General features: G+C 56.5%; 1 protein-coding gene across 2 annotated transcripts in view; it reads right to left on the bottom strand.

Moving 5' to 3' along the window:
- PDE9A (phosphodiesterase 9A) overlaps positions 1-7,901 on the bottom strand; it is an 80,720-nt gene extending 72,819 nt beyond the window's left edge. For both annotated transcript variants that reach the window (XM_054576272.1, XM_054576266.1), the window contains exon 1: positions 7,807-7,901. In XM_054576272.1, the coding sequence (XP_054432247.1) occupies positions 7,807-7,875 (69 nt within the window). In that variant the 5' untranslated portion in view covers positions 7,876-7,901. The remainder of the gene's footprint in view (positions 1-7,806) is intronic.
- Positions 7,902-22,444: the final 14,543 nt, after the last annotated feature.

The raw sequence follows: 22,444 nt of genomic DNA, 5'->3' as shown, positions 1-22,444 counted from the left end.
TCTCCGTCTCTTTCTCCCTTCCTTCCCCTCTCTGCAAAATCAAAAATAAAAAAGAAAGAAGAATGGGGGAAGGAGGGTGGACTGGGGGCTCATCTGGGAAACACGGCCACACAGTATCACTGAGCTGGAAGCACCCACAGAACACGCCCAGACACATGGTCCTGTACCGAAATGATAGCGGATGCCCACGGGCTGCGTGCCAGCCCGGGAGCGTGAGGCTAGGGGTCTGGGTAAGGTTCCCCCACCCAGCCACGGAGATTCAGCTGCTTTGAATCCACAACTTAAAAAAATAAATAGATAATAAACAAAGAAAAATAACCACAACTTAACGTAGCATGCTTCATGTGCCGGCCCCATTGTAGACTTGGCACGCATTCACGCACTTAACTGTAACCACCCACCTCACAGATGGAAACACCAAGGTACGCAAGTAACTTGCCTACGTGCCGCCAGGGTCAAGTGCAGACAAGCTTGCCCCTGAATCAGTGCTCTCGACCATGACATCATGTTGCTGGTAAATGGACTGAGCGCAATTGAATCGGAAAAGCACCTGTCCTCTCTGAATAGTGCACTCCTCTCCCCACCTAGAACATGCCACAGGCCATACGCCGCCTAGATAAACAGCTATGACAGGAAATGGGAGGGCGTCGGGGAGCACAAAGTTTCTCCTGAGACACAACAGCACAGCACTGCAACAGGCCTGCGCTTGGCGGGCCGGGGAGCACGCACGGGGGGTGAGGTTTAAAAAGCATCGGGCAGATTCGCAGTGGATGAACAGGTCAACAGAACGTGCATGTCCACACGATGGGCTGGTACCCCGACTAAAAACGGACGGACATCCTGACACCTGCTCCCGCACGGGGGGCCCTTGAGGACGTTGCGCTAAGTGAAGTAAGCCAGTCACAAAAGGACAAATGCGGTGTGACTCCACGTCGGAGAGGCACCTAGAGCCGTCGGAGTCACAGAGACAGAGAGGAGAAGGGCGGCTACCAGGGGCTGCCGAGCGGCACGGGGAGTGAGTGTTTCATGGGGACAAAGTTTCAGCCTGGGAAGATGAGAAAGTTCTGGAGACGGACGGTGGTGACTGTTGCTCAACCACGTGACTGTGCTCATGCCACTGAGCTGTACAGTCTGCTGTGGCTAAGATGGTAAAAGTTTATGTGTATTTTTCTACAATTTTTAAAAACAAAAAAAAATTGTTAGCAGGGAATCTAAAGCCACCCGAATACAATGTTCTGGCTCATCTTTAATTGTGTCCAGACTGCATTTTCAGGGCGCTGCGAGTTTCTGTTCCGGGCAAGTGCTCATGGTGCGGGTCCGGGGACAGGCAGACGGCGGGGGGGTGCTGCGGCAAATGACCCGCACCATCCAGTCCAGAGGTGTGTCTTGAGCTTGGAAACGTCTGAAGCCATCTGCACAGCACCTGCATGCGTCTGCACGGGACGCACCGCATATGACCACCGCGAGCCGAGAGGCCCGGGAAAGAGGCATGCCCCTCTCCCGCAGGCGGGTATTTAGGTCTGTGCTATATTCAGTTTTTATTTTCTTCTTAAAAACACTCAGAACTTTGGGGACGCAGGTCTGCCACCACCAACGCAGGAGGGATCAGCCCGGTGAGCTGAGCAAGAGGCTGTGAGCCGTTCGGGCCGAGCCAGTAATCTGCACCCACACTGGCTGCGTGCCACCCTCCCGGCTGGAGCTCCTGCCCTGCGGAGCAGGAGCAGTGCCACCCTCCTGGCGTGTCTGCCCCCACGCAAGACCTCCAAGGGGACAGCTGTCATCTCCCTACCTGTCTGGACGAGGGAGCAGAATGGGAAGCGAGGGGAACTCCACCAGCTGGTGGGCTGCTGCCATTTTGCCAAAGTGGACACCTGAGTTCCTTTGGGTCACCTTGACTCTCTGAGCCCTCTTTGCCAAAGACCTCCCCCAGTCCCCAGGAACACTGCTGGCTGGGTCACCCGCCGCCGGGGAGCAGGAGGCTGAATGGAGATGGGTTCAGCTTGTGCCGCTCCTGGTGGGAGGGACTGCGGTGGGATAGGCTGGCGACACCCCCAGGCGGCCGACCCAGGGCAGGGGCGCAGGAAGCCACCCTGCAGTGACCCAAGGCTACCTGTGGCCCGTTCCTGCTGCCCCCGCCACACCCGGCTTTGCCTCCCCTGTGCACGTAGCTCACACGAGCAGTCTGACGTGAGCGCCGCGCCCGCCCTCTGCCCTGGTCCCTCTCCCCTGACGACCAGGATGCGTTCTGCATACCTCTCAGCCCGGCAGCCCCGCCGCCCAGAATAGCGAGGACGCCGGGCTGGGGACAAAGGTGCCCAAGGTAGTGGGAACCGGGGTCTTGTGGTCCTTGACCTTAAGAGGTGCAAGGCACATGACAAGAAAGCACCTGCCATGGCTTCTTCAAGAATCTCCTCGTTGACAGGCCGAGGGGAGGTAGAGGGGCTGTACTGTGCCTGGGCCTGAGGACGCGCCTCCCCAAGTAACTCACACTTTATGGGAGTTGCTTAGTGCCATCTTCAGTCACCCTATGGGAGGCACCACCCCTGCACCCGCTTCACTGAGGACAAAGTGACTTCCCAGCTGGCAAGTGGCAGAGCCGGGCTGTCTGTCCTAGAACCATGGCCCCCGCCCCTCCACGTGACCAAGCAGCACAGCCCCAGCCCCTGCGAGAAACTCTGAGAGGTCCCCACGTCATTATCTGTCAACCCTGAAGCCATTCATTAGTGAGGTTCACGCCCCCGGCCACCCCGTCCCGGGGCCTCCAGGTGTCGGAGATGTCTGGTTTAAGTGGCCTTCGGACCATGGCAACTGGGGAGGAGGGGGAGGCCAGCAACTCCCTGGGGCTGGAATTTGGAGACGGGTTTCCAGAAGTTCTTTCTGGGCATCAGTGGTCGGGCTGGTTTACGTCAATGGCTGACGGACTTGTTGAAAAAGAGATTGAAAATCGAGACACTCAATTTTCACAGCCCAGCTCTGACGCAGCTGGAGACAGACAGAGTCACTGCCGGCCGGGGTCGGGTTGGGGATCAAAATGGCCCTGCTCCTTTGCCCGGTCACTACCCGTCCCACTCCTGTTTCACGCTGGAAATCCAGAAGGGAGTGGGAGCACCCCTTTCTCTTGCCTCCTTGGGTTGCAATGAGCTTATGTTACCATTTTAACATCTCCTTAAAGATTTTAAGTTATAAACGCTTAAAGGAAGATAAATGGACTTTGCTGGAACTGCTGGCGATGGCTAAGGGGCGTCTACCTGGGAGGAATGAGGGCAGCAGGCAGGTGCCCGGGAGCCCAGGGAACTCCGCTGGGTCTGCCTGCCCTGTACAGAGGAGCGAGGAAAGGATGCTCCAAGCGATGGGCCAAGCCAGGGAACTGGTGTTAAAGTGAAAGGAAATTTCCACGGGGCTCCGCCAGGTGCCAGGACAGACATATTCCAACGGGGAAAGGTGCCCGTGGGGTGGGGCTCAAAGTCCCACGGTGCGGGCCTCACTGGACAAGACTTGGGTCAGGGCTAGGCACCCTTTGACCAACAGAAGATAGGACTGCCCTGAAGACATGCAGTGGGCCGGGAGTGCCGGCCGTGTTCATGCCAAAGGCAAGAAACAAAGGCAGAGGAGGCTGAGGTCCCCTGGCCAGGGCAGGGCGGGGCAGGGGACACCGGGAGAGACAGGTGGCAGGGAGCGGGATGCCCTCCAGCCGGACAGCCAGCAGGGCGGGCAGGGGTCTGGGCTCCAAGGGCAGGCAGGAGGGCCTCAGCCGCAGAGGGGAGCCAGAATCTCCGGGGAGGGGACGGTGGGTCAGCGTCCTGCAGGCCCACAGCGGGGCGGGGGGCTGTATGCTGGCTTCGGAGGAACCCAGGAGGCATGATCTAGGGCCCCAAGCTGCAGCGGGGCCAGGCTGGGGGAAAGACAGGCATCGTGAGAAAGACCCGCAGGCCGAGCACACCGGGTGCTTGGCTCGAGCCAGGAAAGGGGAGCAGTCACGGGCGCAGGGGGTCATTAGGAACTGTCTTCTGTTGAATTTTAACAGCTTTTAAACACTGCTCTTCCCTTTCAGTTTTTCTCATTTGTTCCTCAGTTTAGAGTAGAAACAACTTAGCTAGTGGCCATTTACTTCTTAAGACCTGGGTGTCAGCTGCAGATTGAGGAAGGAACAAGAACGCAGCAGCTGGGGATGGTCCCAGCACAGAGCTGTGATGAGGGGACTGTCCCCAAGGGAACTCACTGCTAGGCCAGGGCAGTTCACCAACAGGGGCGGTCCCTTTCATCAGGCCTCGGGAGCTCCAGGACCACCAGCCTCGCCTAGACCAGGCTTCTCGCTACAGCCACACTTGAGGCCAGGCCAGGGGATCCCACCAAGGCCTCCCTCTGCCTCCTTCGGAAGGTCGGCAAACCCAGGCCTGGACATGCCGCCAGGCAGGAGCCCTGCAGGCTCCTTATGTCCCATCATGCCCTGAGCAGTCCCGAGCACACCTTTTGCCATCCGCGGGGCAGGAGGTAGGAGCAGGTAGGAGGAGGTAGGTAGGCCAGGGCCCCAAGGCCAGCAGAGGCTGAGAAAGGAAACAAGCAAACCCTCTGGGCGAAGCATCAGCTTCTTGCGAGAAATCCTCGAGACAGGATCCCAGCCCTCCGGATGTGGGGACCCGTTCTACTCCCTCCTTCTCCACCTGGAACCGGGAGGTGCCGGTCCTGCCTGCGCTGCCTGGCAAGTTGGAGGAGCAGGAAACGGGGACCGGGTGCAGGGGCCGCAGCCCTACCATTCGGCAGCTCCCAGCCCGGGTCCTCTAAGGTGACCGGGTCCGGAAAGGACCCCTCCCTCTCCGCAAAGCCGATCTCCTTGGAGGAAGAAAACCTACTCGTTGGGCCCCCACACAGCCCTTCGCACCAGCAAGGTCCTGCTGTGTCCTTCTGTCTGTCACGGGGTGGCCTGCACAGCTGCTTTAGCTATTTGTGCCCTCCTGGGGCCCAGGTCCAGTGCTTGGCACAGGCCAGGGGGGGCCATCACTCAGTGGGACTGAGCGTCGTGAATGGCACATTCACACTGGACCCCAGCCCTTGGCGTGCAGTAGCTGCTCAATAGACTCACCTGGATCACTGACTAGGTGAGTGGCCTTTCCCCGTTCGATTCTCCCCACAAGCAGCACTACAACAGTATACTCATGTGACCGTCAGGAAACAGTGGCCTGAAGCCTAAGGGACTAACCCAAGGCCACGGCAGGGAAGTAAAGACACTGAGCACCAGCCTCTCTTCAGACACTGTAGCTCTCTGCCCACAGCTTTGCTGGAGCAGATAGCACCCATGGGAGACGCTGTTTGAAGAGAGTGTGGAATGCCCAGCAGTGGGTGACTCGGGTGACAGAGAGTAGAAAGAACGCAGGAGCTGCAGGACAATCAGTCAGAACAACAAAGTGCACGTGCCACAACGTCACCCGCCTTCTCTCCTCCCTCCACACCCTCTCCTTGGAGGCAACGTGGGGTCTGTATCCATGAGCTGTCACAGACAGGATGGGATGGGCAAGAGGGAGACAGAACCCGACGCGTGTGGGGGAACTTCAGAATTAATCTGGTGTTTGGGGCTTTAAGAAAACTCGGCCCTGGGCAGAAAGAACCCTCAGCTGAGAGAGACATCTGAAGTGTGGACAGCGCTGCGGGTGTGGAGTCCGAGGGGAGTGAGAGGTGACCAGGGCCCAGCACGTGCTTGGAGGCCCCAAGCGATCCGCTGTCGGCCAGCCCACAGGTCCAGGTCTGAGCCTCCACAGCGACACCAACAAAGGGAGAGATCACTGGGCAAGGTCAAGAGTGAGTAACAGACACTGCGGCGAGGGCAGAGGTTCAGACACCATGGCTCACGTCCTCCTCGCTTGTGTCAGCTAAAGGACATTCATGGGACAGAGAGTGCGCACACAGTTCCGGCAGCATTCCCAGCTGTTTTACAAAGCAGATGTGACACCGCTTCACAGACTAGCGGGCCAGCCCAGAGCAGCCTAGGGACTCGCTCAAGATCACAGAAGTGGTGGCAGCAGCGCAACATCAGATCTGGCCCCGCCCCAGGCCGCGGCCTTCCCCCGGGACGCAGGTGCCCGAGGTCTCCCAGAGCCACCGGCACGGCTGCTTTCCCGGAGGTCGCCCCAACCTCGGGTGTGTCCCCTGGGGGACACCACTCTCGCCACAATGACAGCAGAGCAGCCTGCCAGACGGGGCTCACCGCCCGGCCTCTGAGCCTGTCCCGCTTACACCCGTTTCAGTCGGGCTTCTCAGGAAGACCTTTGGGAAGGAGCCATCACTCCTGATCTGGTGACGACATCTCCTCTCACCTCTTTCAAAAGATGAAGATGGCTGATCTTTGATACTTCTTATCTGGTGGGGCAGAGAAAAAGTCCGTGTATGTTGGCCTGTTTGTGTGTGTTCGTGCATATGTTTGCATGTGGTATGTGTATGCACGTACACACGTTTTCCTATGCATGCTGTGTGTGGCTATGTGTGCACACTGGAGCAGGGGGTGGTCAGTGAAGGGCCATTTCTTCCTCTGGGGAGGCTGTTGTAAATTCCTATGCTGTCACAGGTGCCCAGTCCTGGAAGTCAAGGGACTTGGGTCTAGTCCTGTGTCTGCTGCGGACCACCTGCCCTTGCAGATGCTCCGTTTCCCCTCATCTGATTCTGTTAGAGTGGACTATAGTAGAGGAAGGGGGCCCTTGCTTCTCCCATTCACCAGGATCAAGAAGGGGAGGCGGTGAGAGCGAGGTGGCTTGTTGGGAAGGCTGCCCGCTGGCGGAGGCACGTCTGAGAGCCAGAGAGCCCCAGCGCCGCCTCTGTGCCTGGCCGGACACCCTTCCTTGGCTTCCCTACTAGGCTGCTCCTGGGGCAGAGCAAGGTGACACAACATGCAGCAAACGTTCCAAAGGATGGCTTCACTATGGCTTTTCCATGCGGGGGAATCTAAGAGGAGGTAAGAAAGCCCCCCTCCAAGCCAGCTCACTTATTATCCCTCTCTGCCAATCAGAAGCAGAGGTCAGGACTTTCTGGACCCATGCCAGGGGCTTAGCCAAGGTGGGGCCACTAACGAAGGGGTCTGCTCTGGATGCCTTTCCTGTGCGGCTCAAGTTGGTTAAGGACACTGGACATTTGGAGGGCTTCACCTCTCCAGCGGTGGGCAGATGGGCAGCGGAGCAGGTCCTGCAGGCCACCCAGTCTCTCTGCAGACCCAGGAGGTAGCGTAACCCTAGTCGCCCCCTCTGCTGTCAGAACTGACCACCTGAGGGAAGTGGGGACAGGGACACACACCAGCACCTGGGAGCAGCCCTTTCTGTGCCAACTCCCTTCCCACCCCACCCCATACCAGCTCCCCACGGCTGGGGAGCCGCAGCATCCCGCAGCCGGTGGCGTGCGCGGGCGCCCTCCAAGCGCGGGGACCTGGTCCCGCAGGTCTGACCACCGGCTCGGGGCGTCTGCCCTGGGGGTCGTTCCGCCGGAAATGAAGTGGGTTAATGTACCAATCTCTGAACGTACAAACTCAGCCTACTCAGATTTGTTACAAAGAAAGCTCTGCCCAGGAAACCTTAAAACTATCGCCCTGTGAGTCGCCGCCTCCCTCCGGGGTCCAGTTCTTGGGGAGACCCGCCCCGCAGAGCCCTGCCGCCCCCTGCCGCCCCCTGCCGAAGTTGCCAGAAACCACAGTCCGGACCGCGGACGACGGCCCACCACCCGCCGCCGGCGCGCGACCCCCGGCGCTGGCACCGGGGAGGGGCTGACGCGGCGGGCTGGCGGGGCGCAGGTCGGGGGGCGCGCGGCCGCGCGGGGGCGTTAGGGGGCTACCTTCTGGATGCGTCCGTCGATGTCCAGGTAGATGGCCTTGGGCCGGTAGCTGGAGGGGCCGGATCCCATCTTGCGCCGGCGGCTGCACTTGGACTTTTACTGTACTTTCTCGACGCCGGCGGCGCGCGGCGGGCGGGGAGGAGGAGGGGGCGGGGGGCGGGCGGCGGAGGACAGGGACCCAGCCAACCAGAGCGCGGCCGCGCACCGGGCCGCCCGGCCGCCGCCTCTGCCGCGCGCGTCTGCGGCTCGCGCTCCTCCTCCCGCCGCCTCCTCCTCCCTCCTCCCTTCTCCCTCCTCCTCCCTCCCTCTACTTCCTCCCTCCTCTCCGCTCCCATCTCCTTCCCCTCCTCCCCCTCCTCCTCCCCATTCCCTCTCTTCACCCCTCCCCGCCCCCTCCATCGCCTCCCCCTCCCCACTCCCTCTTCACAGCCCCTCTCCCTCCTCCCCCTCCTTCTTCGCCTTTCTCCCTCCTCTTCACTCCCTTCTCCTCCCTTCCCACTTCAAGACACACTCTCCTCTTCCCTTGGACTCCAGCCGCCTTGCTGAGAGGACCAAATGGGCAGCCTGTCTGCATGTGCCCTCTGGACAAGTGCCCACAGCTAGCGGCACGCGGGCCAGATTCCCACAGCGACCCCCTCTGGCTGCAGGACTGGTCCCCGGCCCCCAGACAGCTGCCCATAGAGACCTCCCCGGGTGGACAGTCAGTCCTCAGCCAGCACCTGGCAGACCTGGGACCCTGCGCTGCCTGTGGTCATGAAGCCACCCCTAGCATCACTCAGCACTAGGAAAATTCCCCTCGGGAACCCTCGGGAACCCTCGGCCTGCTCATGTAATTCGAATCGGAAATGGGAAAAGTTTCTTCTCATTCTGGCACCTCCTTCCCCTAAGTTTTCTGTACATTCTTGGGAGTGAGCCTCTTCTATCTGCCCCCAGAGCTGAAATGGCAATTTTATTTCTGTCCTTAATGTAGCCAGAGCAAGGATTGCCCAGCGCCGGGCTATTTTCTAGTTTCAGCGCTCCTCTAAGCCTCCCCGCCCCACGTTGTGAACTCTCACAGGGCGTGTGGGACAAGCAGGAGGGGGGAAGGAGGGGTTCCAGGCAGATGTGACCTGAAAATCACAGTGGGGACGGCCTCGGTGGCCTCCCAGTTCTCTCGAGGCTCTCCCAGCGGGAGCGAGGTGCGGGGAGGGCAGAGTGGCTCCCAGGGCCTTTTCCTGTGGGAAGTGGGTGTCCAGCCAGCTTTTGTTTCCTTCTGAGTGAGTCCCATGCCGCTGCCTTGCATCAGTTGAATGTCTGGGTTTTGCACAGTCACTAGCTTTCCCGACTCCTGGTCCAGGGCCCCCTGGACCATCGGCCATGCGGGAGCCCTGGGGGAGGCGGGGCCGATCATCTCCAGGTGAAGCGTCTTCCTCAGGCTCTGTGCAGCCCTGCATGTGTCCCTTTATGTCCCTTGCCTGCTCAGGGGGGCTCTCAAAGAACATGCTGGATGATGGCTTTGCCTCCAGGGCAGTGAAGGGACCTGCCTGGGAAGAGGGTGTGAGAACCCGCCCACCTGAATCTCGAAGGGAGGGGGCGAGGTGCAGGAGCTCCAGGGGACTCTGTCAGAGCCTGGGTCCCCTGAGACTTGCTTTGCAAATAACTGGGGATGAGAAAGGGCAGTCGGGAGGCCTTTGAAGTGTATGTGTGTGGTAGGGTGTGGGGGTGGTGAACCCGGTTGGGTGTTACAGTAAGTCACCTGATAGTGTGTCCCCCCGAAATTGGAGCGAGCACCATGATTATGTTTAACTTTGTTGTTGAATGTTCTGATGCTATTTGGGCTGATCCAGCCACTGATTTGCGGGGCTGGGGTGCTGCCTGGCACGGCAATCTCACTGCCCAGCAGATGGCTGGCTCATTCATGAGGTCGGTGCTTATTTATTCTCCATGTGTTATTGCCATCTGACCCAGCCTTCTTCAATCATCTCCTTCTAGCGCCCTGGAAAGACAAGCGCTCAAACGCGGCGCCTGGAGGAGGCGGGCCTGGGCCTGTGCACATGGCACCACGTGGGACGGGCCTCTTACACCGCCTGGCTGATTCTATATTCAGAAGATAGAATACGATTGCTCCCATAAGTCTGACTGACTGGATAGACTGCCGTGCGGGATTCAGCCAACGGCACAGCAGTCCCGGCTTTGACCCCGTTCCCGGTGGAGCAGCAGTGACCCTTGCGGCCACCAGCTCTGTCCTTACTGTGTGCTGGTGCTGCCCTAGGCACTGCGCACCCACCGGAGGACACAGACACACAACCCCTGGCCTGGAGGAGCCGGCGTTTTAGTGGGAGACAGGCAGATGGGCTAAGTAAACAGGACATGTCGCCGGATGGGTAATGATTAGCACAAAGGAGAAGAGTCTGCAGAGAAGGAGCTACAGAATGCGAAGTGTGGGAAGCAAGCAGAGGCGTCTGTGGGAGAACCTTCTAGCAAAGGGAGCAGCCTCATGTCCAAGGTTCCTAGAGCAGGAGGCCAGTGTGGCTGGAGGGGAGGGCGGGAGGGTTAGAAGGGGAATGTAGAAGGGGGGTGAGGTCAGAGAGGTGATGGGGTGGCAGGCTTGGCGGGGACGGGGCGGGGGGTGGGGGGGACTGCGTGATACAAGGGACTTGGCGGCACCCAGTCGGAGTCCTCGCAGGAGGCTGAGCAGAGGCGGAAGTGGTCTCCTCTGGTGCTAACAAGGTCCTCCCGCTTTGGGCCTGGGCGGGGGCGGGGCGGGGCGGGGTTTGCCCTGGAGGGGAAGGGCTGAAGCGGGAGACCAGTGACAGGATGAGAAGCGGTGGGATCTGCTTCCGACAGGGAGACTGTTCCACTGTTCGAGTCTTTCATTCCTGCTCCTTTGCTAGGTGGATGCTCTTCTGCTTTGGGCTTTCCTCCCCTTTCACAGAACGGGGTTCTACCTAAATGTATGCTCCTTCATCCCGCAGGGCCTTGGGCTCAGGTTCCAGGAACCAGCCCTCCTGTGCTCTTGACATTAGCCCGAGGATCCCCCCACTGCGTCCTGGAGCCCCGTACCTGATCCCTGGCTTGTCCACCAGGTATGTGGCTCGTGTAAGTTCTCAGAATCACAATAAAAATGAGTAGACCGCCTGCCTCTGCCAGGTGGGCTGGGGGCCGGGATGAGGAGCCTAAGGGAGCAGGAGGCCTGTGGGTCTGTGTGGACTGGATAACCCAGTTTACAGAGTCCTGGGAAGCTGGTCCTGGGGGAGCTCCAGGGAGGGAAGCCTCCTGGTGTCTGGGACGAGGGTGTGCAGTCCCGCCCACCTGAATCTCACAGGAGGGGGCGGAGGTGCAGGAGCTCCTGGAGATGCAAAGCCGGCAGGCTCCTGAGAGCTGGCGCTGGCGCTGGGTCTAGCCTCTGTTGCCCACCCACGTATGGGCTGCAGTTTCTTCTTGTACCATCCTACCTGCCCACGGGCTCGAACCCGTGTATGGAGCTCACTCTTTAATTGCCCTACAGCCGCACCAAAGGGGAGCTTCAGAGGAAGGCCTGAGCGCCGCAGCGGTGATCCGAGGGGCTGAGCCAAGACGGTGCAGGAGCAGCAGGCTTTGGTCCCTGGGTCCCACTCCAGCTCTTCATCCTCGGCACGAAGGAGCAAAGCCATGAGAAAGAGGAAGAGGAGGGTCTTCCATGTCCCCGCAGAGTGGGAGCTGCCAACAAGGACGCAGACAGTGGGAGGGAGGCTGGGAGCACTCGGGGAAAGGCTGGAGGGTGAATCCACCAAGGGAAGGCGGAGTCTGTCTGGAGTGGCCGCGCTGGGTCAGGCTGGGCATCTCCCAGCGGCTTCCCGCACTGGCCCCCTGCAGTGTCCCTGGACAGGGCGGGCCAGGGAAGGGTTCTCTCTCGGCTCTGCCTGGCGTTTTAAAATGACTGTTCTGAAAAGAATCCATTCGTTTCCTACTCCAGCTCTTCTGAGCCAGGGATGGGTGGGAGGACAAAATGAATTTGTCAGACAAGCAAAATGTGTTGGCGCTTACTATATAGAAGGCACAGAGCCGGCCTTGTTAAAGGGGATCAGGCACCCGAGATGTGGGAAGCGTTGTGGGAGGGGATTAAAAGTATAAGCTGGTCAGAGATGAGGTGTTTACATTCTGAAGGCCTGGCCATCGGCCTCTTGGAGGAATCAGACTATCTCGTACATGCGTTAGGAACTGAACAACACCCATGAACCGCCTTACGCTCTGGGAAAACCCTTTGCCGGGTGTGCCCGGAGCTCCAGGACAGGTCTCCGTGCCTGTGACCAGTCTGGCTGAAGCTTCAGCGCAAACGGCGTAAGTGCTTGTGTGAAGACGACCACGGCGGTGTCGGCTCTAGGAGTGTTTGGTTTGTACACGCTTCTTTCCCGCTACGAGTTTGGTAATTACGAAATTATTACTGCTTGTGAATATTTCAAACAATGTTGTAGAAAGCCAAAGTCTGCCTGGGTCGGAAGACAGAGACCCGCCCCCTTCGCAGTCATCCTGTGGGTCTCTAACCTGCGTGCTTGCTGATCTGTTTAGATTGGATGCACTAAGTGATGGGCATTGACAGCTTTCCAATATGTTTTGGTTGTAAACCATGTAGGAAACCATCCCTATGTATATCTTTTGGTAGTTGTGCTGCTGTTCTGTAGAACTGAGTCTTAGAAGTAAGATTTCTGGATAACAGTGTGTGGAGGTTTCAGTTTTTGATTTTGCTGAGTTGCCCTGCATAGCAGTTAAGTAGTCTGAGCACCCGGTTCCAATGTGTGGGTTGGTATGTGGGTTCTCCACACCAACAAGCGAGTCTCTGACGCCATCTCCTTGGAGATAGGGTCAGTTCTCAGAGGGTAAGGACTCAGTCCCACAGGACTGCCCTCCCCCACTTCACATGCCCACTGAAATAGCAGGATGTCACCGGTGTTTCAGATTGCCCACTAGAGTTCAGAGGTGCTTCATTATCACGCTAGAGTGGCTCGCAGAACTCAGAGAAACATGTTACTTAGCAGAGCACCGGTTTATTATAAAAAAAGATGTAACTCAGGAACGAGCAGGCAGGAAAGATGCATCAGGCAAGGTGAGGGAAATGGTACAGAGCTCCCATGGCCTCTCGGAGTGTCCCGCGCTCCCTGGGTGTCCATGTGGCACCAGCGTGGCAGCTCTCGGAACCCTGTCCTTTGAGTTTTTCTGGAGGCTTCATCCCCTGGACAGGACTGATTGAATCCTGGGCTGCTGGTGATGGATGCAACTGCCAGGCCCGCCCCCCTCCCCGCAGATGGGGGCGTGGGGGGAGGTTGAAAGTTCCAACCCTCTAATCTGCTTGCGTCCCCTGGCAATGTGCCCCCATCCTTAGGTGACCTGGGTTCTTTCCAAAAGCCACCTCATTAACAGAATCTCAGGTGAGATTGAAAGGGGTTTGTTATGAGTATCAAGACACCTCAACTGCTATTGTCACTAGGAAATTCTGCAGGTTTTAGAAGTTCAGTGCCAGAAATAGGGACGAAGAGCAAATATGTACTTCTTACTATAAATCACAACATCACCACAACATCACAACATCATACCCTGCTTCTGGGGGCCCTCGGCTGCTTTACTGGTTTATACACCCACTGTCAGAAAATGAGAGTGTCCTTTCTCCACATTTTCAATAAAATACAACTTAACCCTGTTATATTTTTCAATCTAATAGAAAGGAAAATGTCTCATTTTAACTTGCATTTCTCTATTGATAAATGACAGGAGACGCTCTCTTGTTTCTGGCCATTTGTGTTTCTCTAGTGAATTCATTTGCCCTTTCTTCTGTTTTAAAAATCCCTTCATTATTCACTTAAACTAGCTGTTTCTATATGAAGGATAGTAATCCTTTAACTATCATGCATTTACAACTATTTTCTCCAAGTCGGTGGCTTGATCTTTTAACTGTATTCAGGGCATCTCCAAAATGTGGCGTTATCTATTTAAGTAATCAAAACTCTTGCCACTTTTCTGTAGGCATTTGGGATTTCCTGTCAGCTTAGAGAGATGTCATTTAATACAAAAAAAGTTTTAAAAGAAAGAAAAAAAAAGTGACCTAAATTTACAAAGAGGGGGACTGACTAATTATATCGTGGCACATTTGCTGAAGAGAAAATCAAGGTCGATGATTGTGAAGAGTGTGTAGAAGCCAAGAAAATTCCAGTACCTTCAGTGACAAGTAGAATCTGCAGAGGCACTTAGGCCCTCGCGGTTCCCCCACACACGGCCCGCCTGTCAGCACGCGCCCCGCGCCCCTCCCCTGAAGCTTGAACGCCACCGTGAAGTTCTGTGAAAACCAGCGGAGGTTGAACGCTTCTAGGAAGAGACTACGAAGTGGCTGTGGTGGGGTGGCGGGGTTCTAGGCATTTTTTTTTCAAAATATTTTTCTGATACTGTGATACTATCTTGGCCATAAAATTGGGAAAAGGAAAAGGGTTAAAGTGATAAAATTAGCGTGGGATGGAGCTGTTTCCACCCACATATTATGAGTGGCTGGTAAGGGAAGAAAGCATCTCCTTGTAAGTGCGGTGCTGTGACCCTCGGGGCTGAGCAGGTACCCAGGTCGCTGCATTGCTGTGGTGGGGAGCTACCCTGCTTCTGGGGGCCCTCGGCTGGCCGCCCCAACGCCCTTCCTGTGGACCGCGGCTGCCTTAGTGGAAGCTGGCGGGTCGGGCCCCCTTCCTCTCTTGGTCCATTTTCGTGGTGTCCTGCCAGGTCCCCTGCTTCCACTTGACCCTCTCGCCCTTCTCACACGTGCATGGGCTGATCTGTCCAGGTCACTTCCCTGGAAGGTCTTGCTGGGGACTTCCCCTCTCCCCCCAGGGTGGCACTGCAGGCATCTGTGGTCTGCCTTGCCCTTCTCTGTCCCCCCCCACCCCTTTTCCACAGAAGACACCAGACACTCACTGTCACATCTGTGGCTTTGCACCTTGTTGTACCCCAGAGAATGTCTCTCCTTCTCTCCCCACCTTGATCGCGTCTCTTTTGAAATCCATCAAGGTGTCACCTTCAGAGTGCCATCTCCGCTGAGCCCCCCGCTCTCTGCAGCAAGGCGGGGAGCTCCTCCACCAGGTCCCGAAGGCCCGGCGTGCCTCTGTGAACCCTGCGGTGTGCCCCCGAACGGTTTACCAGTCCTCCCGACCCCCCGATGCCCCACTGATGGAATGGGGGTGACGACAGCTGGCCTGGAGCTCATTGGAGGTCAGTCGGGGGCCTGGGATAACCTGTAAGCCCTTGGGCGTAGTGGGAGCGCGGGGCTGACTCACTGTGTTTCTGTAGGGACAGCAGCATTGCAGCAGCCCTCGCCCTGTGCCTTGTCACTGCCCCTGGCATCCAGCAAATTATGACCTTGCGAAGGGAGAGGGAGTCGTGGGGTCTTCACAGCAGGGGCCTCCACCTGTGGCGGAGCCACGTCGCTGTCCGGCTTCCATCAGTGAATGTCTTTGTGTGATGCAGCCGCAAGCCAGCGGTCCTTTGTGTGAAGCTCTTAGCCTGTGTTGCATTTTGACCTTGGCTTACTTAGCATTCAAACCGGTACTAAGAGCCAGCTAGGAGATCCCTGCCCCCTTCAGCTAAAACGGTTTTTCTGAGTTGCTGAGAGGAAAGGGCTGTCTCACGCTGACCTTGGGAGGCCTCTTTCCCCATCCAGCCCTGGGAGGAATGTGCTTCCTGTCTGCTCCCTTGGAGCTGGAGCCCCAGACACACTGCGGCCACGTGGGCTGTGCTCCGTAGCCAGGCTGCCACGAGCCACATCTTGGGGCTCAGCTGGAGGGAACCCGGGCCAGCCCGACTCTCTGTGCTGAGCAGAGGGGGACTCTCTCAGGCTGGGACCCACCTGTCCCTGCACACAGCGACACGTCAAAATCTCCAGTATCTTTCCGTGAACTCTGGACACGCCTCTAAGTCACCTTGCCCGTCCGTCGCATGGACTGTGCTGACTGTGGCTGCTGTCGTGCTGCTGGACAAAGGGGCTTGCAGTTTGCAAAAACTCGCAAGTGACCTCGGCTGGACCTCAGGCCAGTTCACCTGTTAGGGGCTTCCAGGTCGTATGTGAGCATGACTGAGGATGCCCTGGGATGGGGATTTGTGGCTCTTTTGCTGCAAAAAGACCCCAACTCTCTCTAGACCACGGTTCCTGGCGATCAGAAGGCCAACAGAGCGGAAGGGCTTGTTCTGGTTTGCAGAGCTGCGTTAATGTGAGGGTAACAAAGAGCAACCTCGTCGCTGAGGACTGAAGGAGGCTCCAAATGCGACGAAGTGGGGTGAGGTGGGGGTCCTTCAGCCCAGTGATCTGGGGCAGGACTCTTAGGACACGTCACCAGAGCGGCGGCTTACCAACTAGACCTTGCTTCTCTAGTCAAATTGCTTCCTCCCTCAATTCTTTGGCGAGGGGGAAATGGCCGCCCACCACGACGCCAACACAACAGGCTGGCTCCTTTTACTTTGGGCTCTGTCTGGGACAGTGCTGGGAGAATGTGATGGCCGTCTGAGTTTGTCCTCAGCCTGCCTGCAGCCGGGCTCCCAGGGTGACTGCGTGGAGCAGCTCCAGGATTCTATGTCATTGCCAGGGCTGTGCCAAGGACCCAAGTCACCTCCTGCCTCAGGCTTGGCTCAGCAGTGAGCCTACTGTTGTTCCTGGGATCTGCACACGGGTGGCCTCATCTCCAGAACCAGGACACAAAGCCTAATTTGCATGCAGACCTGCACGCGACAATTCACTAACAGCGCTCACCCTCAGTCCCGGGCGTTCCAGCTTCCTGGCAGGCTTCTTAAAGAGCTGACTGTGTGCCGTTTATTTTGGTGGCCTCCACGGTGCTTGGGAGGCTGTAAAAATATAATGAATGCTAGTCTTAGGGGCCAGAGCTGGTATATATTTCAGTGAAAGAACTGTTTCCATAAACTTCAAGTTTGACCGTGGCCGTACCTCTTGTAAATTTGTGATTAATTTCTTGAGCACCTGCCTGTCCAAATGTGCAGGAAGGTCCCTGCTTTGCATCATGATAAGAGCCTCTCACCCTCCCATGAACCTCAACCCCCAAGGCTTTTTGAGGGTCAAGAGGAGGAGCCTTTGAATTCTTGTAGGGGGAGAAGGCAGGGCATTTCCTCTATTGCTTCCCACAAAATAAATGAATATGTGTGACATGGTATATTTTATAAATTGCAGATGATAGAAAAATGAGATCTTAACAGTAAGGACATCCTATTCCTTTTTTTCTTTTTTCGTGAGCCCTTACTAATATTTGCGTTTTTAAATAATTTGGCCCTGAGGGCCATGTGACATGCGTAATGTTCCAGTGCCATCGCCATCACTGGGACGTCCCCGGCAGCGGTTTTAGGGAGCAAGGTCTCCCCAGACCCAGCTGTCAGCTGCCTGCTTTTAGGAAGGTCCCGCTGGTCTGTGACATTCATGACAGTAACCTGGCTGGGGTCACACCTGCCGAAGCAGCTCTCATCTCGGCCCGCAGCCTCCAGGGGGCGTCCTCCCTGTTTGCTTTCTCGTCCTTGCCCCTGACTTGCTTCCCTGACCTCCACTGGACGCGCCACTTCGCTGTTGCATCCCTCCCCGTGCTCTGGCCCCTGGGGAAAGGCTCTGAATTCAGTCCCGAAGCCCCAGCCCCGCCCTCGGCCACGCCCACTGTCACCACCCAACACCCTGTGATGAGGAAAAGCACCTCTCCTGACCAGCGTAGACCTGAAGAGACTGGACTTTTCCAAAGAAACTTCTACTAAGAAATGAGGTGAGGAGGGCATGGAGGGAATCAAAGAATCTGCCCGAGTTTGGAAACGTGAGCTCACGATGGCCTGTTTCTGAGCAGATGTCGGGAAGGCCAGCAGTGGAGCAGGTGGACCCGCAGGACCCACCGAGCCTTCCAACCTTTGGGCCGGCCCAAGTTCAGACAAGAGCAAACAAACGCTCGCTGAGCAGGGGTCAGGTGAAGCGCTGGGCCAGGAGCGGGAGCTGGGGTTGGGGCGAAGCTCTGTGTGGCGGGCTCCGGTCTCTGCTGAGCTCGCAGGCAGGCAGAGGAGGAAGATACGTAAGCCCCCTCCAGCCTGCGCCCACCCCACACAGACGCACAGTGAGGTAAGTGCCACCTGTAGTACAGGTTTGCAAAGGGCTCTACCAATAAAGAAGATGGGCAGAATTCTACTAGCCTTGGGCATGTATTCTGGTGGGGAGACCAACCATAAACATCCACCTGGGACTTAGGTTCTGATGGGGAGACAGACAATAAACACACCAAAGATGTGTCATGCCGGGACAGGGATAAAACCTATAGAAGAAAAAAAAAAAATAAAGCCACGAAAAAGCATAGAAGGTTCTTTGGGCTACTTTTTGGGTGTTGTGGTCAGGGAAAGAATCATGAAGGAGATAACATTTGAGCAGAGACATGACTCGATGGGAGGAGGAGACTTGCTCACAGGAAGCGCTGTCCCCGGGGGAGGGTGCAGTGGCGGGGGTGGGGGTGGGGGGCGGGAGTGGCCGAGGCAGCCTGTGCTGGGCCAGGGGCATGGGGGAGAGGAGGCGGCAGAGCAGCCGGGATCAGAGCGGGCTGCCTTGGCAGAGTTTGGGGTTTCATTCTAGGTGCGGTGAGAGCCACTGGAGGGTCAAAAGCTGTGGAGTGACCTGAGTTGACTTGGATGCAGATGACATGTGTGTAAGGAGGACAGTTGTAGTGGCTGGGCCAGTAGGTCCTGGGGTCGGGCCAGCTGGGGACTGCGTCCGGTTCTCGCTTGCTGGGCAACGCTGGATACGCTGCTTAGCCTTGCTGGGCCTCGGTTTCCTGCTCTGTTAAATGGGCTACGAGAGGCTTTACAGGATCAAACGGGGAAAGGTGTGTAAGCACTTAGTCACCCTCCGTGGGCCTTCATCCAGGACTTTCCCCTTCGCCTTACTTGCCTCTCTTTTCCGCTTTTTAATACGTGCACAGACTTGGAGGCCGCTGCGTGCAAGGCCTGTGGTTTGCTTTCTGTATAACGAGCACTAAATCACCGTTGCCATGGCACTTGTAATGTTTCCCCCTGGGAGCGTAGGTTTAAGGATTGCTGAAGAGGCCCCTTTGGAGCAAGTTGAATATTCTAAACAAAATTTCCGCTCCCACATCAGGGCAGCTGGCAGTTTGTCTCCGAGACAACTCCAAATAATGGCATCCAGCTGTTGGAAGGGGATGCCAGGCCAGCTTTGACCTTTAGTGACAGTCACCCGGGGCACAGTGCGACCTTCCAGGAATGGAGCCGGTCCTGCGGACCTCCTGCCGGAGTGTGGGCTGGGTTCCCCGTGTGTGTGCACTAACCTAACCGTCCCTTTTCAAAGGCCGTCTCCCTGGCCACCAGCCATTCACGTTTATATGACATTAGTGCAGGAGTAGCCCTGTAGCTGTGGTTATAGGTTGTCATGGTTGTTGTTTAAACATAAATTTGCCGCCCCTTCTTAAAAGCACAATGGTGGGAGAACGCCTAACAGCCTGCCAGCGAAACTCTACGTTGTCGTCTTAGGGCAGGCAGGCATCAGCCATATGACAAGCAAGACGAAAAGACAAGGGTGTCTAGCCACTGTGTGTAGGAAAATTTGCTGCTTCAGAAGCAACAGGTTTGAACTTTGCAACTGTGAGGTGCCTCACAAATTTTTTGGTGAGGCAAGACATAGTTCCCCAAAGTTCTTTTCTCTGTAAAACAAGACCAGACAACATCACAGCCAGTGTGTGTAGAATCTGTTATACGCAGGTGACAGAATCTCTACTGAAACGTAAGCAAAGGCAATGCTTTGACACATAACCAAAAAGTCCAGGGGCGGTCTGGCATTAGATGCTAAAAGATCCAGTGTCTTAATCAGCCGGTCGGCCTCCCCTCCCTGCAGTGGACTTTCCCCATGTGGCCAGCGCTGTTGCTGGCTGGCTGCCCAGGACTCACATCCCCCCAGCCTGTAACCCAAGGGGCAAGACAGTAGCTTCCTGAGAACTTGGTGACGAAGGCTCCGAAGAGAACCCTGAGAGGCCACTTGAGTCCTGCACATGTCACTTCAGCAGGGACCTGGGGCACAGCCTGAGCAACAATATCCATGAGTCATAAGCTTAATATGTTCATTATCTTTTTTTAAAATAAAAATTTCATTGTAGAACAGTTTTAGGTTTGCAGGAAAATTGCAGCGAGAGTATACAGAGCCCTCCTATATCCCACGCCTGTTTCCCCATTACTTTGCCTTAGAGTGGAACACTCGTCACAATTAACGGACTCATACTGATACATGGTTCTTAATCAAAGCCCGCAGTTTATGCAGATTCTTGGTTTTCCCTTAATGTCCTTTTCCTCTTCCCTGACCCCATTCAGAAGACCAGATGACATGCAGTCATTCTGTCTCCTCAGGTTCCTCTGGGCTGTGACAGTTCTCAGGGGTGACTGGTTTTCGATGACCTTGACAGGTTTGAGGAGCGGTCAGCTGTTTTGTAGGATGTCCCTCAGCTGGGACCTGTCTGAGGTTTTTCTTATGATTCTGCGGGGTGTGGGCTTGGGGCAGGGATGGGGCAGAGAGGAAGGGCCATTTATATCACATCGCATCCAGGCTGCATGCCGTCAATATGACTTTTTATCACTGCTGATGTTGACCTTGACCACCAGGCAGAGGTCATGTTTGTCAGCTTTCTCCCCTGTAAAGCTCCTCTTCCTCCCTTTACGCCCTGCGCTCTGTGAGGACGCATAGCCCACTCCACAAGTGAGGGGAGGTCCGCTCACCTTGCGGAGGGTAGAGCGTCTGCATCAATTCCGAATTCTCCTGCTTGGGAAATTTGTCTCTTTTTCCCTATGTGTTTGTTTATTCAGCCATTTATTTATGTCAGCATTTACTCGTGGCTATTTATTTTATTCTTGGGCTATAATCCAATATCACTTAATTTTTTCCCTTGCTCCCGTTATTCCAGCTTGGGCCACTGGCGGCTCTCTCAGTTGGCCCCGCGTCCCTTTGACGTGTCCAGTGCTTCTTTCTCCTTTCTCTCCTTTTTCTCCTCTCTCTCTCTCTTGCGCTCGCGCACTTCCTTGCTTGCTCCCAGGCTCATCTTGCATATTTCCTGTCCCAGTCCCAAAATCAGCCCTTTTTCCGGGAGCCCTGGGGCCTTTCCCTGGAGAATAAGGTTAGAAGCCCACACCTGGTACCAGCTGTGCTCACTGTCACTCAGTGCCGTTGCTTCTAGACCCTCCCAGCTGACAATGGAAGACAATATATGTGCATGTACGGACCTGTGTATATGCACATGTCTGTAAATATGTCCACTTAGAACCTCTGTGTCCATGTTAATTCAAATGCGATCATATTGGCGTCCTCAGCTCTAATCCATTGCCTGCCCCTCCCCTTACCTGTTGTCTCCCACTCCGCCAGTGGGACAGCTGGCTCCCACCAGCCACTGCCCCTTCCTTAATTGTCCAGCGCCGTCCTTGTGTACTAACATTTGGAGGGCAAGTCAGGGACGGGCGGGCCCTCAGGGCCTGGCCACCTGGGTGCAGAGGGGAGGGAGCCCCCTGCGGTTTCCACCTGGGGAGCCTGGCAGGGAAACCAGGATGCTGTGTGGCCTGTCCCGCTCCCAGACCCGGGACCATGGCTGCAGAGCGGTCCAGGCTCGTGTGTGAGGCCCAGCAGTGTTGGAGGAGTTAACCTTCTGCAGTGAAATTCATGGACAATTAAGCTTGTTCTCTGCAGAATGTTCGAAGAGGGGCCTTGATAGACACTCATTCCCTCCACCCAGCGCGGGCAGACGGCGGGGGCTGCGGAGAGGCCGAGAGGCAGGATGTTTTCATGAGCCCTTTGTGTGTGGGAGGCAAGGAGCCCACACAGTTCCACAAACCATCAAATGCTGCGAGGGAACAAATAAAGACACTGGGAGGGGACCTATCAGCCCAGCCAGAGCAGCTCTTTAACCCAGGGAGGACGTAGAAGGAACAAAGGCTCTCCACAGGCTGATGGCAGAAGTTAATTTGAATTAAGCAGTGAGCCTCTGGACAGAGGCCCAAGATTGAAATGGTGACTTCAAAACAGAATGTTGAATCGTAGCCCCGGTCTTGTCCTTTGTCCAAAGTGGCCTGCCCCTCTCAGAAGTCCCCCAGGCGGACCTGGGCAGCTTGGGCAAAAACCCGGTGACAGTGATTGATGGCTTTATGAAAGTATTTGGCACGGGGTGTGCCCCCCAGGCTGGCCCCGAAGCCTCTCCTGGCACTTTGCCCTCCCTGCATGGTGGGGTGCGTGGGTTTGGGGCTGGCTACCCTGCCCGGCTGTGGTTGTCCCTGCTGCGAGCCGCCACTGCGGCCAGGAGCCCCTCTGTCTGGGTCAGAGAGCTGGCCTGAGTATTTTGCTCAGAAGTAGCCCAACAATCACCGTCGGGAAGTGTTGGAAGTCCCCGTATAACCTGACCCTAGCACCAGTTTTCTGTTGACACACGAGCTATCCTTTGTAGATGGCTGAGAAAGTAAATGACGTCTTCTGTGTCCCCCTGCACCTCTCCATGTGCAGCTGTCCGTGGCCTCCTTGTCAGGGGTTCTTTTCCCTGTTATGAGTTGTCCCTTCTTATCAGACTTTGCAAGTGAGGTCACAGTTCTCAGCGCGTCTTGGAAGGAGACGTGGACCTTCCTCACATGTATGCAAGGGCGCGCGCACGCA

Source organism: Pteronotus mesoamericanus, unplaced genomic scaffold (assembly GCF_021234165.1).
Source record: "Pteronotus mesoamericanus isolate MK-2021 breed Mesoamerican mustached bat unplaced genomic scaffold, CSHL_Meso_final contig_116, whole genome shotgun sequence".
NCBI classification, from domain to species: Eukaryota; Metazoa; Chordata; class Mammalia; order Chiroptera; family Mormoopidae; genus Pteronotus; species Pteronotus mesoamericanus.
Note: the sequence above shows the minus strand (reverse complement) of the source record. Positions and strands in the feature narration are given on the sequence as shown.